Here is a 16099-nt window from a genome sequence, read left to right on the forward strand (position 1 = left end):
GACAGTAATAATTTCTATTGTTTTAGCACGTTTCTCTACGAGTAAGACAGCAACGTCAAGGTGCAATGGTCGTACACACTTACCAACTGGAAAGGCTTCGTTGACCGTGAACGTCTCGGATGACCCACCATGCGTCAGGTAGCACAGGTTATCTGTGGGAAAGGATTGTGAAAAGGCTGCTTTTCTTGTGACCAGTCAAGCACGCGTTATGAGATTAAGCAATAGGTTGGCTGCACGTTTCCGTTTCCTTTAGGATGAAACTCGGCGATAAGCCCTCTCGCACACTCGTGCTATTCGTAGCGCGCTATACAAATGATTTGCACCCTGTGAATGACCAACTGGCTGTTTCTATCCAACACAACCGCACATGTTCAAGCTATTACTTTACCCAGTGAAGATTACGTCACAGTGCCTGATGCTACACTAACCAAACGACAATATTTTTCTCTCACTCTCATTCTGTCTCTTACCATCGCAGTCGGCTGCGTTCGTTCCGAATACCTTTCGTTATCATTTTTTTTAGTTCGTCAGTTACTTGCTCACGCCTCTTTATTTTAGTTGTTGTTGTAATCACTCCATCAGTTCTGAACGTGAATAGCAATCACGTAAACTACTTGCTTCTTGCGTTTCCTCAAACACACCTATATTTAATGCGGCATCACTTGAATTGCTTAAAAAATAGAAATGAATGGCAATGCAAGCTCCATCGTGTTTTTTTTGTATATATATATATATATATATATATATATATATATATATATATATATATATATATATATATATATATATATATATATATATATATATATATATATATATGACTTGAAGGGGTATTCTCTAAGCAAGTCATTGATGCGAAGCAGTCCTGAAGTTATGTTCTTTAAGTTGACGTACTGTCACTACGAACAGTTTCCAGATGTATGGCCCTTAATATGTACGTATCAGAACGCGTTGCAGTTGCAATTATAACATTCCTAGAAGAGCCACACTCTCGCTTACAGGAAAAGCATGACAGTGAAGCGTCAACATTTCCGACAGCACACTTTCAGAAGAAAGCATATCGAAACTGATACTATAGTTTCAGCATTGAACATGTCCTCTTCGTTGACCAGTTTCCATTTCGTAATTGCCACACCTGCACTGAAGTATATCTTCAAGACATGCTCAGTCCAATCTTAGAAGTGAACATGAACATTCTGATTTATCGTGCAAGCAATATCGATCCCTTGCAATTGAGTTGAAAAGCCAGCATCGTGCTGCCACTGGCCACCTGTAAAACATTTTTTTAATTAAAGAAAGTATAAGAAAAGTGGTCAATGAATCATGCATCTACAGTGCCTTGCTTTTTAATCCTAGCAAACACAAACGACAGCCTCGCTCGCACACTTAGGATATAAAAGTGGCAGCGCACGTTATTTTTAACTTTTTACCTTGGCACTCAACTCCTATGTACTTTGTACTAACAAGAAATGGACGAGCTGTCTCTTTATAACAAATGATCAGACGTTCTGTCTTGAATTTTTTTACATACGAGAAGGTCTTTTCTTTTTTCAGTTTTCCATGAGTCCCCCCCCCCCCCCCCCTAGGCAAATAGGACTGTAGTAAACAGGAAATAGGAAAACGCTGCGCTCCGCAAACGCCAACTCCTCGTTCACCGATAATTATAGAGGTACCAATGGGTGGTGACAAGCTCACTCGCTGGCAAACCAAGTAACGTCATTTTATGTTGTTGTTGTTGTTATTTTTAATTTTTTGCTATAGGACAAAGTTCGCGATCCCTCCCCGCTGCCGATTGCGCGTAGAGTCGATTTGTAAGGGTCGCGTCGCAACAGGCAGCGCCATCGGCAAAAAGGCCCGACTGCTCCATCAGAGGCTGCGATTTCACCTGCGCGCTCGCGTTCTCGTTTCGAGAGCGAAACGGGCTGGTAGTGACCACCCGCGCACCGCGTGCTGTCTTTCATACTTTTTTTTTCCTTTTTCACTTGCCGCGCAGCGATCGAGCGGCAGCCATTTCGGGAGCAATGGCAGCAATTAGCGGAATGAACGCCCGGCGCCAGGCGGGACGACCGCGCATAGTGTTGCGAGAAGCGTGCGACGAGAAAGCTTAGTGGACCGGTGGAACGGAGGGCGTGATTTTGTCCTCGTCTAATCGGCGAAAGGCTGGAAGTGAAATGCATTAAAGCAGATACAGTAAAAGCATAATAATATTGCGGATATAAAGGCGGGGCTAAAGCGGGGTGGTAGGCACGCCGAAGAAGGTGTGACAGCGAAGTTGGATATGCATTTTACGCGTGGGCCCTGCACGTCGAAACGGCCGAGGCGCCGTGACACCGACGATATCGGTCACTGAGCTAGGGGCGTGTCACGTCCACCTATTCGGATGCGCACGCACGACGTGTCGGATCGGAGCGTTCTGGACTGCGGGCGTGGCACTGCTCCCTTTTCACTCAGTGCGCACCCCGTGTAACCGAAAAGGGCACGGATGTTGCTCAACGAGCACGTTTGACAGCTTCTACGTGTTGGAAGTAGATAACATCTCGGAGTTAATTATGCACGTGTTGCGTCAGTGGAGTGGCGCCGGGGAAACCAAACATCGGAACTACTCGATGAAATCGAGAAACGAAAGAAAGGCGACTTGGTTGTGCGGGATTGCAAGGTCTTACACGCGGTTCGCAGGCTGGGGATGTTAATTTTATTCCCGAAGGCGGGTATTTACTTCCTGGTTACAGATCTGGTTTATCATAGCCTAATAAATTTCGCTAATTAGTTTGGGAGATTATGCGAAAGTAATCGCACGATTCTAATTGCCGAATTCGTGTCGGGCTCTCCGACAGCCACGTTGCCTGCAAGTTCAAACGAACAAAGCCGAAGTGGTAAACGTAGCGTTCGAGCAACCAAAGAAAATAGTTATTCAAAGCGCACTTTTAACAACCCCAGGTGTCCAGAAATAATCAGGAATACCCAGCTCCGGCAGGCATCTTGGCGATATCGTGGTTATGACACCTAGAACCCTACAATTGATTTAATTCAAACACCAATTTTTAAGGAAAATATAGATTTGCGTGTGGGCTATATTGAGGTTATGGGAATTTCGTCGATAATTACCGGTTTTCTAAATGTACCTCCTCCCTCACTCGATCTGTGCGAGATAGGAGGCAGAGCAATCTCAAATGAGGATTTGGAGAATACTGATTGTAACTGCAGCTTAAAGGAACAGCCTAATGTGTGCAGATGACAGTTCGCAAAACTCGGAGAATACCAGTAAGAATTTGTCATGGTGCGAAGTAGGAAATTAAATTTTGTCGTGGCAACTGTTCTTGTCAGGGGAAATAGCGCCATACAGGTTGTTTTGCGGGTGGACCGAGCAGCGATGTCCACTGTACGACGTACATGCGACCTGGCAGTCACTCGCTGATTATGCGTTGTCCTTTATGGAGAGTATTGTGCTGATACCATCATATCTCGCAAATTAATTGATTATGAGCCACATGTCGTATGGCTGAAAACTAAAAATGCAGAGAGAGAGAGAGAGAGAGAGAGAGAGAGAGAGAGAGATAGCAAAAAGAGGAAAGGCAGGGAGGACAACCAGACGAGCGTCCGGTTTGCTACCCTACACTGGGGGAAGGGAAAGGGGGAACAGAAAGAGGAAAGTGGGATAGAGGGAAACACTGTCTGTGCACGCAGCAAAGTGCTTGGAAATCAGTCAAGCCAAAGCAAGTGATCCGTCGATACGTTAGGCTGCCGTCAATCTTGGTGGTTCATAGCTGGTGATGCACGTTGAAGTCACCAGTGAAGACCAAGGATCCGGTGGGCGTCAGCAGTACGTTGCAGTGCGTGGCAATATATTTTTAAGCTAAACCCGGCCGTTCTCACTTCAGTGCGAATATAATGATGCGGGTGAGCCGTGCTGCTTACTAAAGAGTTGCAAGTACTGAATTGAGAGCATCCAGCACTTGCACTGTACTTCGCGCTGACGGAGTGTGCAGGTTATTTAAGAGCATTTGAAGGGTATTCATCAGAGACCGGAGCATCATAACGACTTGCCGGTCTTCTTCGGGCAATTTGTCAGGAACCCGCGCTGCTCGCTCTAAAGCCGTGCGCAGCTGTATCACTTGACGTGGCTCCGGCTCCGGCTGTGGCATCAGCTGCGGCATCGCCTCCGGTTGTGGTATCGGCTGTGGTATCGCCTCCGGCTGTGGCATCGGCTTTACCACCGACTGTGGCATTGGCTACGGCATCAGTTGTGGCTTCGGTTGTGACTTCCGCTGTTGTTCTGGCTTTGGCTGTTGCTTTAGTAGTGAGGACCAAGTTGTAGTGTTCTCCGCCATGGCCTTGTCAGATTTAGATTGAATTGCCCCAGGCCTAGGGGCCAGAGGAGGAGGTATTGTCGGATGGGGCGTACTTTTCACAGAGGCATCAGCATTCTTTGAAGTCCGGCGGCGTCGGGAGCGTCGCTTTCTAACGGCCGCAACAGCTTCCCGACGAGACGAACGGTCTCTCGCCATCTGCTTCAAGATCGCCTTTTCCTTCTTCATTTTGGGGCAGTCCTTCGAGGAAGCATCATGGGACCCAGGGCAATTGGTTCATTTGAGAACCGTGGCTGCACAAGAGTCTGCAGCGTGGGGCTCCCTGCAGCGTGAGCAAACTCTCGTGTTCTCGCACACGGCACTCACGTGTCCCAGCCTCATACATTTGCGGCATTGCAGTGGCCTTGGGATGAATGGTCGCACAGGGTGTCTAAAGTGGCCCACCTTGACGTGCGAAGGTAGAGTCTCGCCCTTGAATATAATTTTCACACAGCGGGATGTGCCGAGGCGATACACATGCGTTATGGCGACGTCATCAACGGCAGGCTTCACTATAATTGGCAAGTCGGCGCTGGAGATGGAGACGTCCACGTCGTAGATGACACCAGTAGTTGAACCACTGTTCTGGGGGATGTACGAGCGGAGCTTAACGCCACCTAGTTCTGTAACTTTATTCAAATTTCTCAGCGCAGTCTTATGTGTGACGTCGATAGCCAACACATTTTTTCGTGTGTTGGCGTAACGTCTGCTATCTGATTTGGCGCCACCGCTTCAAATTGCACCAATACGGACTGTCTGTTGAGTCGCGCCCAGGTTGTCGGTAGCGAGTTCTGGTACAAATATAGTCGTACTGACTGCGGTATTCTGAGTTGGTCCTACCGTTGCTTGAAGACATGGATAACCTGGTTGTGTGTCTTCGTTTGCCTTGCGGCGCTGCACAAGCTCGCAGGCGTCATCGGAGAAGTCCTCACTGCCGAGCGAGCAGACGCTGGTGTCACCGCCGTCGGTATCACTCTGGAGGCCCACCCGCTTCCTAGACGCAGCCGCCGCTGAAGTCGCCATTCCCAGGAGAGGCACGGGGACGTCAACTTGCATCCGCGCCACGAACCATGCCGGCTCTCCAAAGATGTACGCAAAAATAAGGGGGAAAAAACAGCTGAGCTAGAGAAATAGCGTTCTGGCTCGCAGACACTTCGTCTTCGTCCCTCAAAAATGCAGTGTTACCTATATATGTACGGGCTTGTTGTTGGTCTACAGCTGATACTTCCGATGTAGTCCTGTCGTTTCTTTTTGGGTGCGCATCGTTTTTAGCGGTAATTATGAGTCTCGGCTACCTTGGAGTGGCAGAAATACCGATGCGTCCTCGACGGAGCCCTGCGTGCCGGCAGGGCCACTGAGAAAGTGGGTCGCATGTTGTTTAGAGGTATGCATTGAAAAGAGCGCGCTCACCTCTCCTGCTGTTCGCTTCGGCGGCGGTTCCGCTGTAACACGGCGAAACGAAATGCCGACCCCTCGGCGAGTGCGCAGCTTCGTCCGGCGCTACGCTGCCTACGTTTACGTATGCTGTGCGCGTGCATTGCCCGGCAGAAAGCTGTAGCAGACACCCGGCAGCAGACGCGGCGACGGAAGGTCATCGTGGACGCCTGCGCTGCTTTCCGGCCTGTATTATATATGCCCGGCTGCGCGTGTTCACCTGCGTGCGTGTATACTGTGCCGAGTATACCGATCGTCTTTGGCTTAGAGTGGGCCTTGCGCGGTTAGAAAATTTTTTTTTATTTCCATCGAGACGGCGATGTTTCAACAAGCAAGGTGTTCGAGTTATCGTGCGGGTCATCTGAACACTTCCGCCGCGACGATAGGACGGCTCCAGGGAAGCTTGAGAATCGGGTCTCCTTTCATAGAGACAGGGGCAAAGTGCTATCCCGTTCCATTCCAGTACATTTTCATGCAATCCTGCGTAGGCTCCTGCGTGTGCACAGCGGCTGCTGTGCTTATGCATCATGCCTGCGAATACGCACGAGCCATAAGAAGTTGTTCTGAACTACGCTGCTTTGGCTGCAGTTTCAAATAAGATTAATCGGTCCATGATCCCCAATCGCGCTACCGTTATTATTATTATTATTATTATTATTATTATTATTATTATTATTATTATTATGATTATTATTATTATTATTATTATTATTATTATTATTATTATTAAGTTGGCTGCGAAAACCTCAACTGCCGTAGTGGCTTAGCGGCTATGGTGTTGTGCTGCTCAGCGCGAGGTATAGCGGGATCAAATCCTAGCCGCGCCGGCCACATTTTTATGGGGGCACGTCAAAGATGCCTTAGTGGCCGCAATTGTTCCGGAGTCCCCTACAAAGGAGTACCTCATAATCGAATCGTGCTTTTGGCACGTAAAATTCCAGCATTGAACTCTGCGAAAGGTCTACAAGGAGAAGCAAAAAACGTTCGTTTTCTGGTGGCGTGGTTATGAATGCGCCTGACCCCTTGACTCTCTATAGGTTTTGCTCTGAAAGTGAGTCGAAACTCTTCGCGCTAAGGTATATTGAATAAAGTATTTTCATTCATATTATAGCCAATTTTTTTATTATCTTGCCGTTAGTTACAAATGTACAGTCGCGATCAATTTGAAGGTGATCGCTCGAGCGGCGACCGAAACTAGGAGCCACTGTCAGTCGAAAGGGAAACATCAGACAGCTCCCCTCTCTCTCTCTTTTGCTGTTCCCTGAGCAGCTGTCACTCTCGTCACCCTTTAAGAGCTAACCTGCGAATTCATTTCGATTGCCTCATCAGCCTTTGCACACAGGCGTCATTGTTAGCCAAGATATGCATGAGACAGCGACGCACACACATTATTGCCACGAAAAGGAAACAAACACAAAAATGTTGCGAGTTAGTCTTGGGGCTGACAATTGCCGCCTGGAAGAGCACAAAAGGGGAAGAAGGGAGCGCAATCTTTATCTTTGTAGTTCCGAAATCGGCCGCTATGCTGCTTGGAAGGCCCGCCGGTCGCTGCTCGCGCGATCACCTTCAATTTGTTCGCGACTGTACAATTGGCATTCGCGACCTGAAGGCAAGATTTTCAAAATGAATTAGGGAATCTAGTTAATTAGGATGTTAAATGATACGACAGGCAGCTACGATAGGCCCTTGCTCTGAATTTTGTTCTGCAAGAAGTATTATTGCTCATCGAAGTCTGTATTATTAATAACTACAGGCATCTATCGCTGAAACACTGGTCACGTGTTTAATCTATTTATCTTGCTCACTGAGTCAATGTTGCTACCAGTATTTGTATTCCTATTATTATTGGTTCGAGAGAGTAAAACAATATTGTTATGCCATGGTAAATGTTCGTGTGTATGTTATATTGACCTGAACTTCAAATAATATTCAAAATGCCTTGCCACAGATGGCCAACGCGCGTTTCCACAAGCTGCTCTCGCGTTAAAAACATTGCGAATTGAAGCCCAGCATAAGTGGGAAGTCGCGTAGGTACTCGTAACAGTGGCATATAGTCAATGCGAAAAGCGAACGACATGACAGACAAGGTCCTGGCTTACAGAAAATGGTAACTAAAACCACTGTCTCCTAATACCAGCACTGCCGCTTGATGCCGAAAAAATTCGCGAACCCGACAGGCGTAAGCGCTTGTTTTGCAGCTTGTCGCTTACAGCCGCCCTCGTTCTCCTCTCAACACCTGCTCTTCTTCTCTTCCACGTCTGGACACGGCACACACGTCTCGAAGCCTTGCGTGCATGCGTGCACGCGTCGTTCATCTTGTTGCAGGGATGGAAACAGTGCGTGTGGAGGTGTGCACGCCGGCCCCCGATCACCCCTCCCCTCCCCCCCCCCCCCCCAGACTTGTTTCTCGTGGCGCGAGCGGCAAGCAACTGAGCGTTCGTGCAAGCTACCGGCCGCACAGTGCAAGCCGATGATGACGGATGCGGCAGTGCGAGGCACGCAATTAGGCGCAGTGCCGGTTTTCTGCGCGGGGCGTAGTGCAAACACGTCCTCTTTCTCCCCTCCCTGTGTCGTTTTGCTCTGGAACCTTCCTGCTCTATTAACCTTTCAGCTAGGAGGGTGCTTTGTTTTACCATGCAGCGCTCGCTTCGCATTGAATCGAAGTTCCCCTGATTTGCGATATATAAAACATCCGATTGTACTCTTCTGTTTTATGGTTTGCGTGACAATGTTTTTATGGTTCGCGTAACCATCGAGGCAATGAAAATCTTGCAGACTGCTTCTGCAATACTTCTATAGGAATCAAACGCATGGCGCCTGCTTCTCGCTCGGAACAATATATATATAGATGTAAGATAAAATTATAGGCCTGACCTAGGTTCTGTGTTGAGGGACCCCTCACCAGCTCTGGCCATTTTGAGCCGACAAGGGCAAATCATACAATGCGCGATAACGATCGCGTCTGCAAAGGATTATATCGCTACGCGCCGCTCAAATATCTGAAATTTCAAACCGAATGCCGTTTCCCCTTCTCCTCGTGGCCTCCGCGCTCCATGCGAGAAGATGACGTGCACGTGATAGAGCGCCTACGTACACGTGTTTACGCTAGAACGTCGCTCGCAGTGACACGTGACCTCAACAATTATGCAACGCAATATCTCTTATTTCGGTAATCTGTTGCTTGAACACACGAATTAAAGTTTAGAAAAATAATAAAACACCCACATCGAATGTCTGCATGTTTTTGTTTTACTTCTCACTGCAGCAAAAGAGTTGTACTTCCGTTTTGTCTGCTTGTTTGTTCCGTTTTGTCCTACGTCATGCAGTCGCGCGCAGACACCGAAACTAACTATGTCATTTTCTACCGTGTTTCAGAGCGGGATCATGGTCCGTGATCCGCTTGTGTCTGCCTCAGTATTCGCGTAGCACTGAATTATACCGCTAGTCAGGTGCCCTCGTGGACAGCGCGCAAAATCATGCACTGCGCCCCCCCCCCCCTTGATAGGAGACAATCCCAACTAATCACAACAGCTCGCGCGCGACGCCGTCAGCGGGAGTGAACCGCACCGCCACAAACGAGTAGAAAAAAAAAATGAAGGCGGGGCTCTTTACGTATGCGTCACGCGATCTTTGACGTCCTGTGTGGGAGAACGCAGGGAAGGAATTTCGCTTGCGGAGGCTTGACGGGGCGAGTGGAGAGGGTGTCTCGCTTGGGCATGGAGCTTGCCTGCCGAAATCATGGGTTCGCAGCACTAAAATATTTCTATCTCGACTATTAATGAGCCGATATGAAATTTTTTTGCGGCAGAACGTTCCCTAGAGGACACGTAACAACTTCCAGCGTATAACCGAAATTTGCTATGAGGACTGGTGAGGGGCCCTTTAAGAGCAACAACTTGCCCGATAAGGTGAGGAGAAAGTTTTCTGACACGCATAGCTGGGGGCTAATAATCTTCCGAGAAGGACCGCTGATAGTAAACCCAAAAGGAATCGCGCCTTTTGCTCAGGTTTCTAAAGCAGACTGAATTGATGGACGCGGGCAACACGTCTTTGTGACCAGCAAATTATTGCTCAGGTGCAGGTTTTGCCGGCTCAGACTTCCAGGCCTGCTAACGACGCCTGTTACAAAACTCGCACCACAACCTATAGGGTACCGATGGGTGCAAGTAAATTTTTGCACATACTCTGTGACGAGCACTTCGGCCTCAATCCTGTTGTATAGTTTAACAAATGATGCGAGCGTTGAAAGAAAGGCACACCGAAATCTAGGCCCCTATCCCATAAACATTAATAAATAAACCACAACGACTGCTAAATAAAAAAAGAAATACAGAGGAAGAACGAAAAATTAAGGGAATAAGGCACCACGATTTAAATTTAGAACTGCAGCGTAATACACGGAGGCGACAAGTAGAAAAAATCTGTCGCTCCAGTCTTAAGATGCCTTGCAACCAACTGGGCAAAATATTGCGGTTATATAATACCCAGTGTATGCAGAAAGCAAATTTGTCTACCAGGTCACCATTGATCGAACTGCGCATTGAAGCATAAAGTAGGAGGGGGGCAGCCAGTTTCGTTAACGCAACGCGAGTCGCTGAACAATGGCAAGGAAGGTCAGCCTGACTAAGAGTCTCTGCCCATTGATGCACTGCATTTTTGTATTCCTTTTTTTTACAGTTAGGTGGAGCTGCTTGGACTTGTTCGAAGAATGACCGAGTGATCGATGCAGCACGGTTGGATGCCGCTGATCAGAAGAGCGCGTGAGGAGAAGGCGCCAGCGTAAACTTCAGCGTGACACCGTTTCGCACGAAGAGTATCGGGACGGTGAAAAAAAGAAATAATATACGTTGAGCGATAACGCCACCAAATTCCCCTGATTTGGCATTTAAAATGGCGCAAATCCTTAATGGTTGTTTTTATCGCTTTGCAAAGACAAAATGAATTATTATTCTTCCTGGATTCCCGGACGGCTTGCAGTTTAAGCTTTGCCTAGTGAGTGCTTGCAGTCAAACTGAATCCGCTGCCCGCGGCTTTTGTTTTTACTGCAGCGCGCATTTTCGCCTCCCCCTGAACAAGAGCGTGTGTCTGGTTAGGTCGTTGTTCTGTAAGCGAAGAACGGAAGGAAGCGCGTAAAATAAATAAAAAAAAACGAGTGCACAGCTTGGAGCAAGCGATGTTTGAATCCGCAACGGTCAATTCCCTTCCCTTCAGGAAGCCACTGACCTACACGCGCCTCTACGCTGGACAAGCCTTGTTCGGTAAATACTACGTATCTATGAAGATCTGCGTGTTAGTTAACCTACGCTCGATAACTCTGCATTCTTGATGTTTGGTGGTAGGCGTGCGTGGCATAAGAGAATGTTTAGGAAAATGACATTGGCGGAGTGAAAGCTATAGATGCAAAAAAAAAAATTTAGGTTGGTTGTCGTTCTAAGCTAATAGCCCAAAGGAATGAACTAACGGACGAGTAAGTGAGCGAGTGAGCGAATGCTAAAGAACGAACGAAAGCTCATGCACGACAGTCCCCCTCGCCCCTCCCCGCAACCCGCCTGCGCGAGGGCATATGCCCTTTCCCTCGGAAATCAAACCACCGATCGCCAAAACCGAAACGGAAATGCCAAAGAAAGTTATTAGCTTTACAATTGTCCATTGTAAAGATGTTAAACCGCCGTAGCACATTCCCGGGGTACTCCATTTTTATGTGGAAAATACAAGGGGTCTGTGGAGGAAATACGCGTAATAAATTCCTATTTACTGTAGCTAGTCCCTTCATGGACAAGCTATCACTTTTTTTTTTATTCAGATACCCTAAAGGCCCTTATGGGCATTACATAGGGGGGTGGGGGGTTAACAACAGGATATGTCAAACACAATTAGGGGGGGGAAGGCAATATAGAACACCGTGGTAAAGATCACCGAATACAACAAGAAAATATAAAAAGAAAAAAGGAAAGAGAATTGCATACATGATGAAAACAACAACAACAACACTCCGTACAAAGCATGTAGATACACTTACAATGCGTCAAAGGCATAAAATTCTGCTTTTACCCAACATGCGTAAAACTGCGCTTCAAATTACTGACAAATGAGTCATGATCACGTATAGAAGCAATTTCTTTTGGCAGCTTATTCCAGTGATGAATAGCTAGAAAGAGCGGTGATTGTCGCAGGAGATTCGTACGTGCAAACATGGGACGCACTTTGAAGGGATGGTCGAGGCGGGGAAAAATTTTTTGTGGGGGTCTGATATGGGATGCTGTAAAGGATGACGGGGTATGATACAATCTGTGGAAGTGGGAAAGCAGTGCTAACAGTCGTCGTGTTTCTAGAGACGGTAATTGGAGGGACTCTTTGATAGCCGTGATGCTGGATGTTCTAGAGTATGTTTTAGTGATGAAGCGTGCTGCTTTATTTTGTAAAGATTCCAGCTTGTTTATTAGGTAAGTCTGATTTGGATTCCATATTATGGAAGCGTATTCAATCTTTGAGCGAACTAGAGCTGTGTAAGCTAATAATTTAGTTGACTCATTTGCTAAATGCAAATTTCGCCTAATGAATCCAAGTGTTTTCTTTGCTTTCGAAATTATTTCATCAATGTGATCATTCCATGTAAGGTTAGAAGTTAAATGGACTCCCAAATATTTTAATGTAGACACATTCTCTATGCATATGCTGTTCATAAAATATGAACTTAAGTGAACGTTACTGGCTCTGCTAAATGTCATTGTTTTAGTTTTAGAAACATTAATTTCCATTTGCCATTGCTCGCACCAAAGTGAAATTTTGTTTAGGTCGGCCTGTAAAATATTAGTGTCTTCAGAGGTGATAATTTGTCTGTAAAGAACGCAGTCATCTGCAAACAATCGAACTGTTGAGGTCAGGTTGTTACTGATGTCATTAATGTAAATTAAGAATAAGATTGGGCCAAGTACGGATCCCTGAGGAACGCCAGATTTAACTTGTGCTAAAGCGGAAAAGTGATCATTTACGGAAACAAATTGGTAGCGATTGGTTAAAAAACTTGAGATCCAATTTATAATTTTACCATGTATGTTAAGCCGGCTAAGTTTCATCATTAAGCGAGAATGGGGAACTTTATCGAATGCTTTCTTGAAGTCAATAAATATGGCATCGATTTTTATGGAATCGTGAACAGCTTGATGAAGATCAGTTATAAGTTCAAAAAGCTGTGTTTCACAAGAGCGTCCTTTCTGAAATCCATGTTGATTGTTAGAAAAGAAGTTATGTTCAGATAAATATTTCATAACTGCGGAAGATATGATATGCTCAAGTAATTTACATGGAATACTAGTCAAGGATATAGGTCTATAGTTTGAGGGCACTGATCGGTCACCTGATTTATAAATGGGAGTGATACGACCGATCTTCCAGTCATCTGGTACAATTCCTGTATCTATTGATTGCTGGAAAAGGGCGGCTAATACGGGAGATATTATAGGTTTAGTCATTTTAAGCATCTTTGTGCAGATGCCGTCTGGACCTGGCGCTGAGTTATTCGAAAGTCGATCGATGGCCGATTCTATTCCCTCTGGTGTAATTATGAGATCATTCATAGATGAGTTAATTGAAGGAAACGTAAGGTCAGGCGGAATTGGATTTTCGTTTGTGAATACAGAGCTGAAAAACGAGTTTAATTCAGTCGCAGCTTCAGATGGTGAGAGTAGCTCACCGTTATTAATGATGGTAAATGCGCCAACTCTCGGCGTATTAACAAAGCTATGTGTATCCTTGCAATCGGCAATTGGCCCTGGACCTGGGAACGCTGTGTGTTTCTGGTCCCCCTTCTCCCACGGGATAGCCCAGCCGAACACTTTCAGCGAGAGAGCTACGAGGTAAGTTATAGGATACATCGACCTCTTACCCCTAACCAGCACTATACCGCTAGCAGCCACGCAGGCTTGACAGTTACAGTTACCAAGCTCACCTGATCTCTATGCAGTATCTCAGCCGGACCGCATAAGGTAGTCCAGTGGGCCGTGATAGTATAAATCAGTGTGAGGCCGTCTATTTGGTGGAGTGAGTTTTACCACCTAACACAGAGGTGAGTTAAAGTGCCCTTACATTAGGGCATTGAGAAGTAAAACTTCCTAACTATTCTACAAATATAATGAGTATCGAGAACGAGATAAAAAAATCACCGACGATTGCGATAGTCCCTAATGCGAAATTTGAGTGCAGCCCTACACGTGTTTTGATTTCGCGATATATTGGCTGGCGAGAACAGTCTATCTACTGCGGCACATTGCAAACTGAACGAAGTGTTCCGAGACTGCTTCGCTAATCTGGAGATCGCGAGAGCGAGCGCGTGCGTGACGCCTGGGCGCGATTTACAGCAGCCGCCGCCGACAGATCTCCAAGGCGATGCGCGCTACTCTGGCGACAACTCGTAGCTATCGTCGCCACACTACACTTTTCTTCTCATGTTATCGCCATACTCTCCTCCTCCGCTTCCCTCTCATGGTTCCGCGGCACGCTCCTCCTCCGCTTTCCGCCTCGCATTTTTCATCCCCCACTGCGCTCCGCGTTCGCTTTCATCTTTCGCTGCGCTCGTTCCCTCGGTTACGCCGACGCGGCCGCTCGCCGCAGGAGCGGGCGTCTAAGAGCTGCACCCTAAAATTATGGAAAACCTCATCTCATGATCACCGTCGGCGGTAATGCGACTAGCATTCGAGCAATGCAGCGACACACCGCATTACTGGGGCGCTATAACGTAAAACTATTCCAAACTTTTCTATTCCAATTCTGCTATCAGCCCTCCACGATTGGTCAAAAAACTTTTTTCGACCACCCCCACTTCACCTGTCTGTCATGCGACGTCACGAAAACCGCGATACTTCCCCATCTGATATGATGTGTACACACTGATTATGCATGACTTGACAGAAAAAAGAAAAACAGTTATTTCTGATTCGACCCCTTCTCGCCATTAGCCCTCGGCTATTGCTAAAAGGTTTTGGAGCTGCACCCACTTCACCTGCCTGCCACGCGACATCACAAAACCGCAAGAACTCGACGTGTACGCGATAAAGATGCATTAATATGCCGAACAAAACTGAATTTTATTCTGAATAGCCGCAGGCTGCCCCGTTCCGAAAGGAATAAAAGATGGCTGCTGCCGATCGCTCAGGCACTGGCTACTCACACCTGCCGGAGAGCATGGGTTTATTTGCGCATAATAAAACTTTTTGCGTGGCCGTGTAGCGTTTTAGAGCACTTTCGACACGTTTACGACCTCGTTCTGCCAACTCTTCTTTGCTGAGGATCCGTATTAGCGTCACCATTAAGCTTCCGTTGCATGCCGCCGCGATTTTCGACCAGCCACCGCAAGCTAAGTAAGGGAAAGCCGACCAATCGTAGACGCCGGCACCACCCTCTTCATCCGGTTATCGACTTTCAGTGCAGTGGCTCGGCCCTATGGAATCCCTCTCCACTTGAGCGTTCTCCTCGCCTCTTGTCAGCCAATTAGATACGACAAGCCGCTCAGTGTATGCAATGTTATTCGTTTTTCAAGCAAACAAAAGTGACCTCCTATGAACGAGGAGAGCGTTTGATTGGTCTGTTCAGACAACCCTGCGGGTGACCGCCCGGTGCTTGCGTTGGTGGTTACGCAAATTTGACATCAGGAGATTGGAATAGAAACATATTGGAATAGTTTTACGTTATAGGGCCCCTGATCTCACGTTTGTTGAACATATGTAGCGGTCATTCTGGGACTACCGTTGTATCGGCTGAGACATGCTCCAGTATCTTGCCACTTTGCAAAGCACTTGCTTGCCAAGGTCGCCGGTCAATATGACGGCATGACATCGCCTGTATGACTAAACGCAGTGACGACAACGGAATCGCGAAGGAATGATGCCGAATGCAAAAGCACAAAGGCGGTATTACGACGACAACGTGACAACAATGAAACGACTATTCCTAAATGAGGACGATGGTATAACAACAGCGTGAATACAAAGGCATGAGTACAATGGTATGACGACGAGTGTAAGACGACGATGGCGTGACGGCGACAGCATGACAACAAACAGATGACGAAGCTGGGAAACGATGATGGTCAGATCACGACGGCATGGCGAGGATATGACAACGGATGCATGATAGCGACTGTCTGACGATGACACAATGATGATGATGGCATGGAGACGGCACATAATCACGATTTAATGACAACAGAGTAATTACGATAGAATGACAAAGAGGGGGTGACGTCGATGGATCAACGAATGCGCTATGACGACAGCATAGCGACGATGGGATGACCTTATTGAAGTGATGACGATGGTAAAACG

General features: G+C 47.0%; 1 protein-coding gene across 1 annotated transcript in view; it reads right to left on the minus strand.

The window, feature by feature from the left end:
• The window catches only part of LOC142573084 (protocadherin-like wing polarity protein stan), a 290575-nt gene that overhangs the window by 67963 nt on the left and 206513 nt on the right, over positions 1 to 16099 (minus strand). Inside the window, exon 3 of the mRNA XM_075682598.1 lies at positions 84 to 152. Coding sequence (XP_075538713.1) covers positions 84 to 152 — 69 coding nt within the window. The remainder of the gene's footprint in view (positions 1 to 83; positions 153 to 16099) is intronic.

This window comes from Dermacentor variabilis, chromosome 2, assembly GCF_050947875.1.
Source record: "Dermacentor variabilis isolate Ectoservices chromosome 2, ASM5094787v1, whole genome shotgun sequence".
NCBI classification, from domain to species: Eukaryota; Metazoa; Arthropoda; class Arachnida; order Ixodida; family Ixodidae; genus Dermacentor; species Dermacentor variabilis.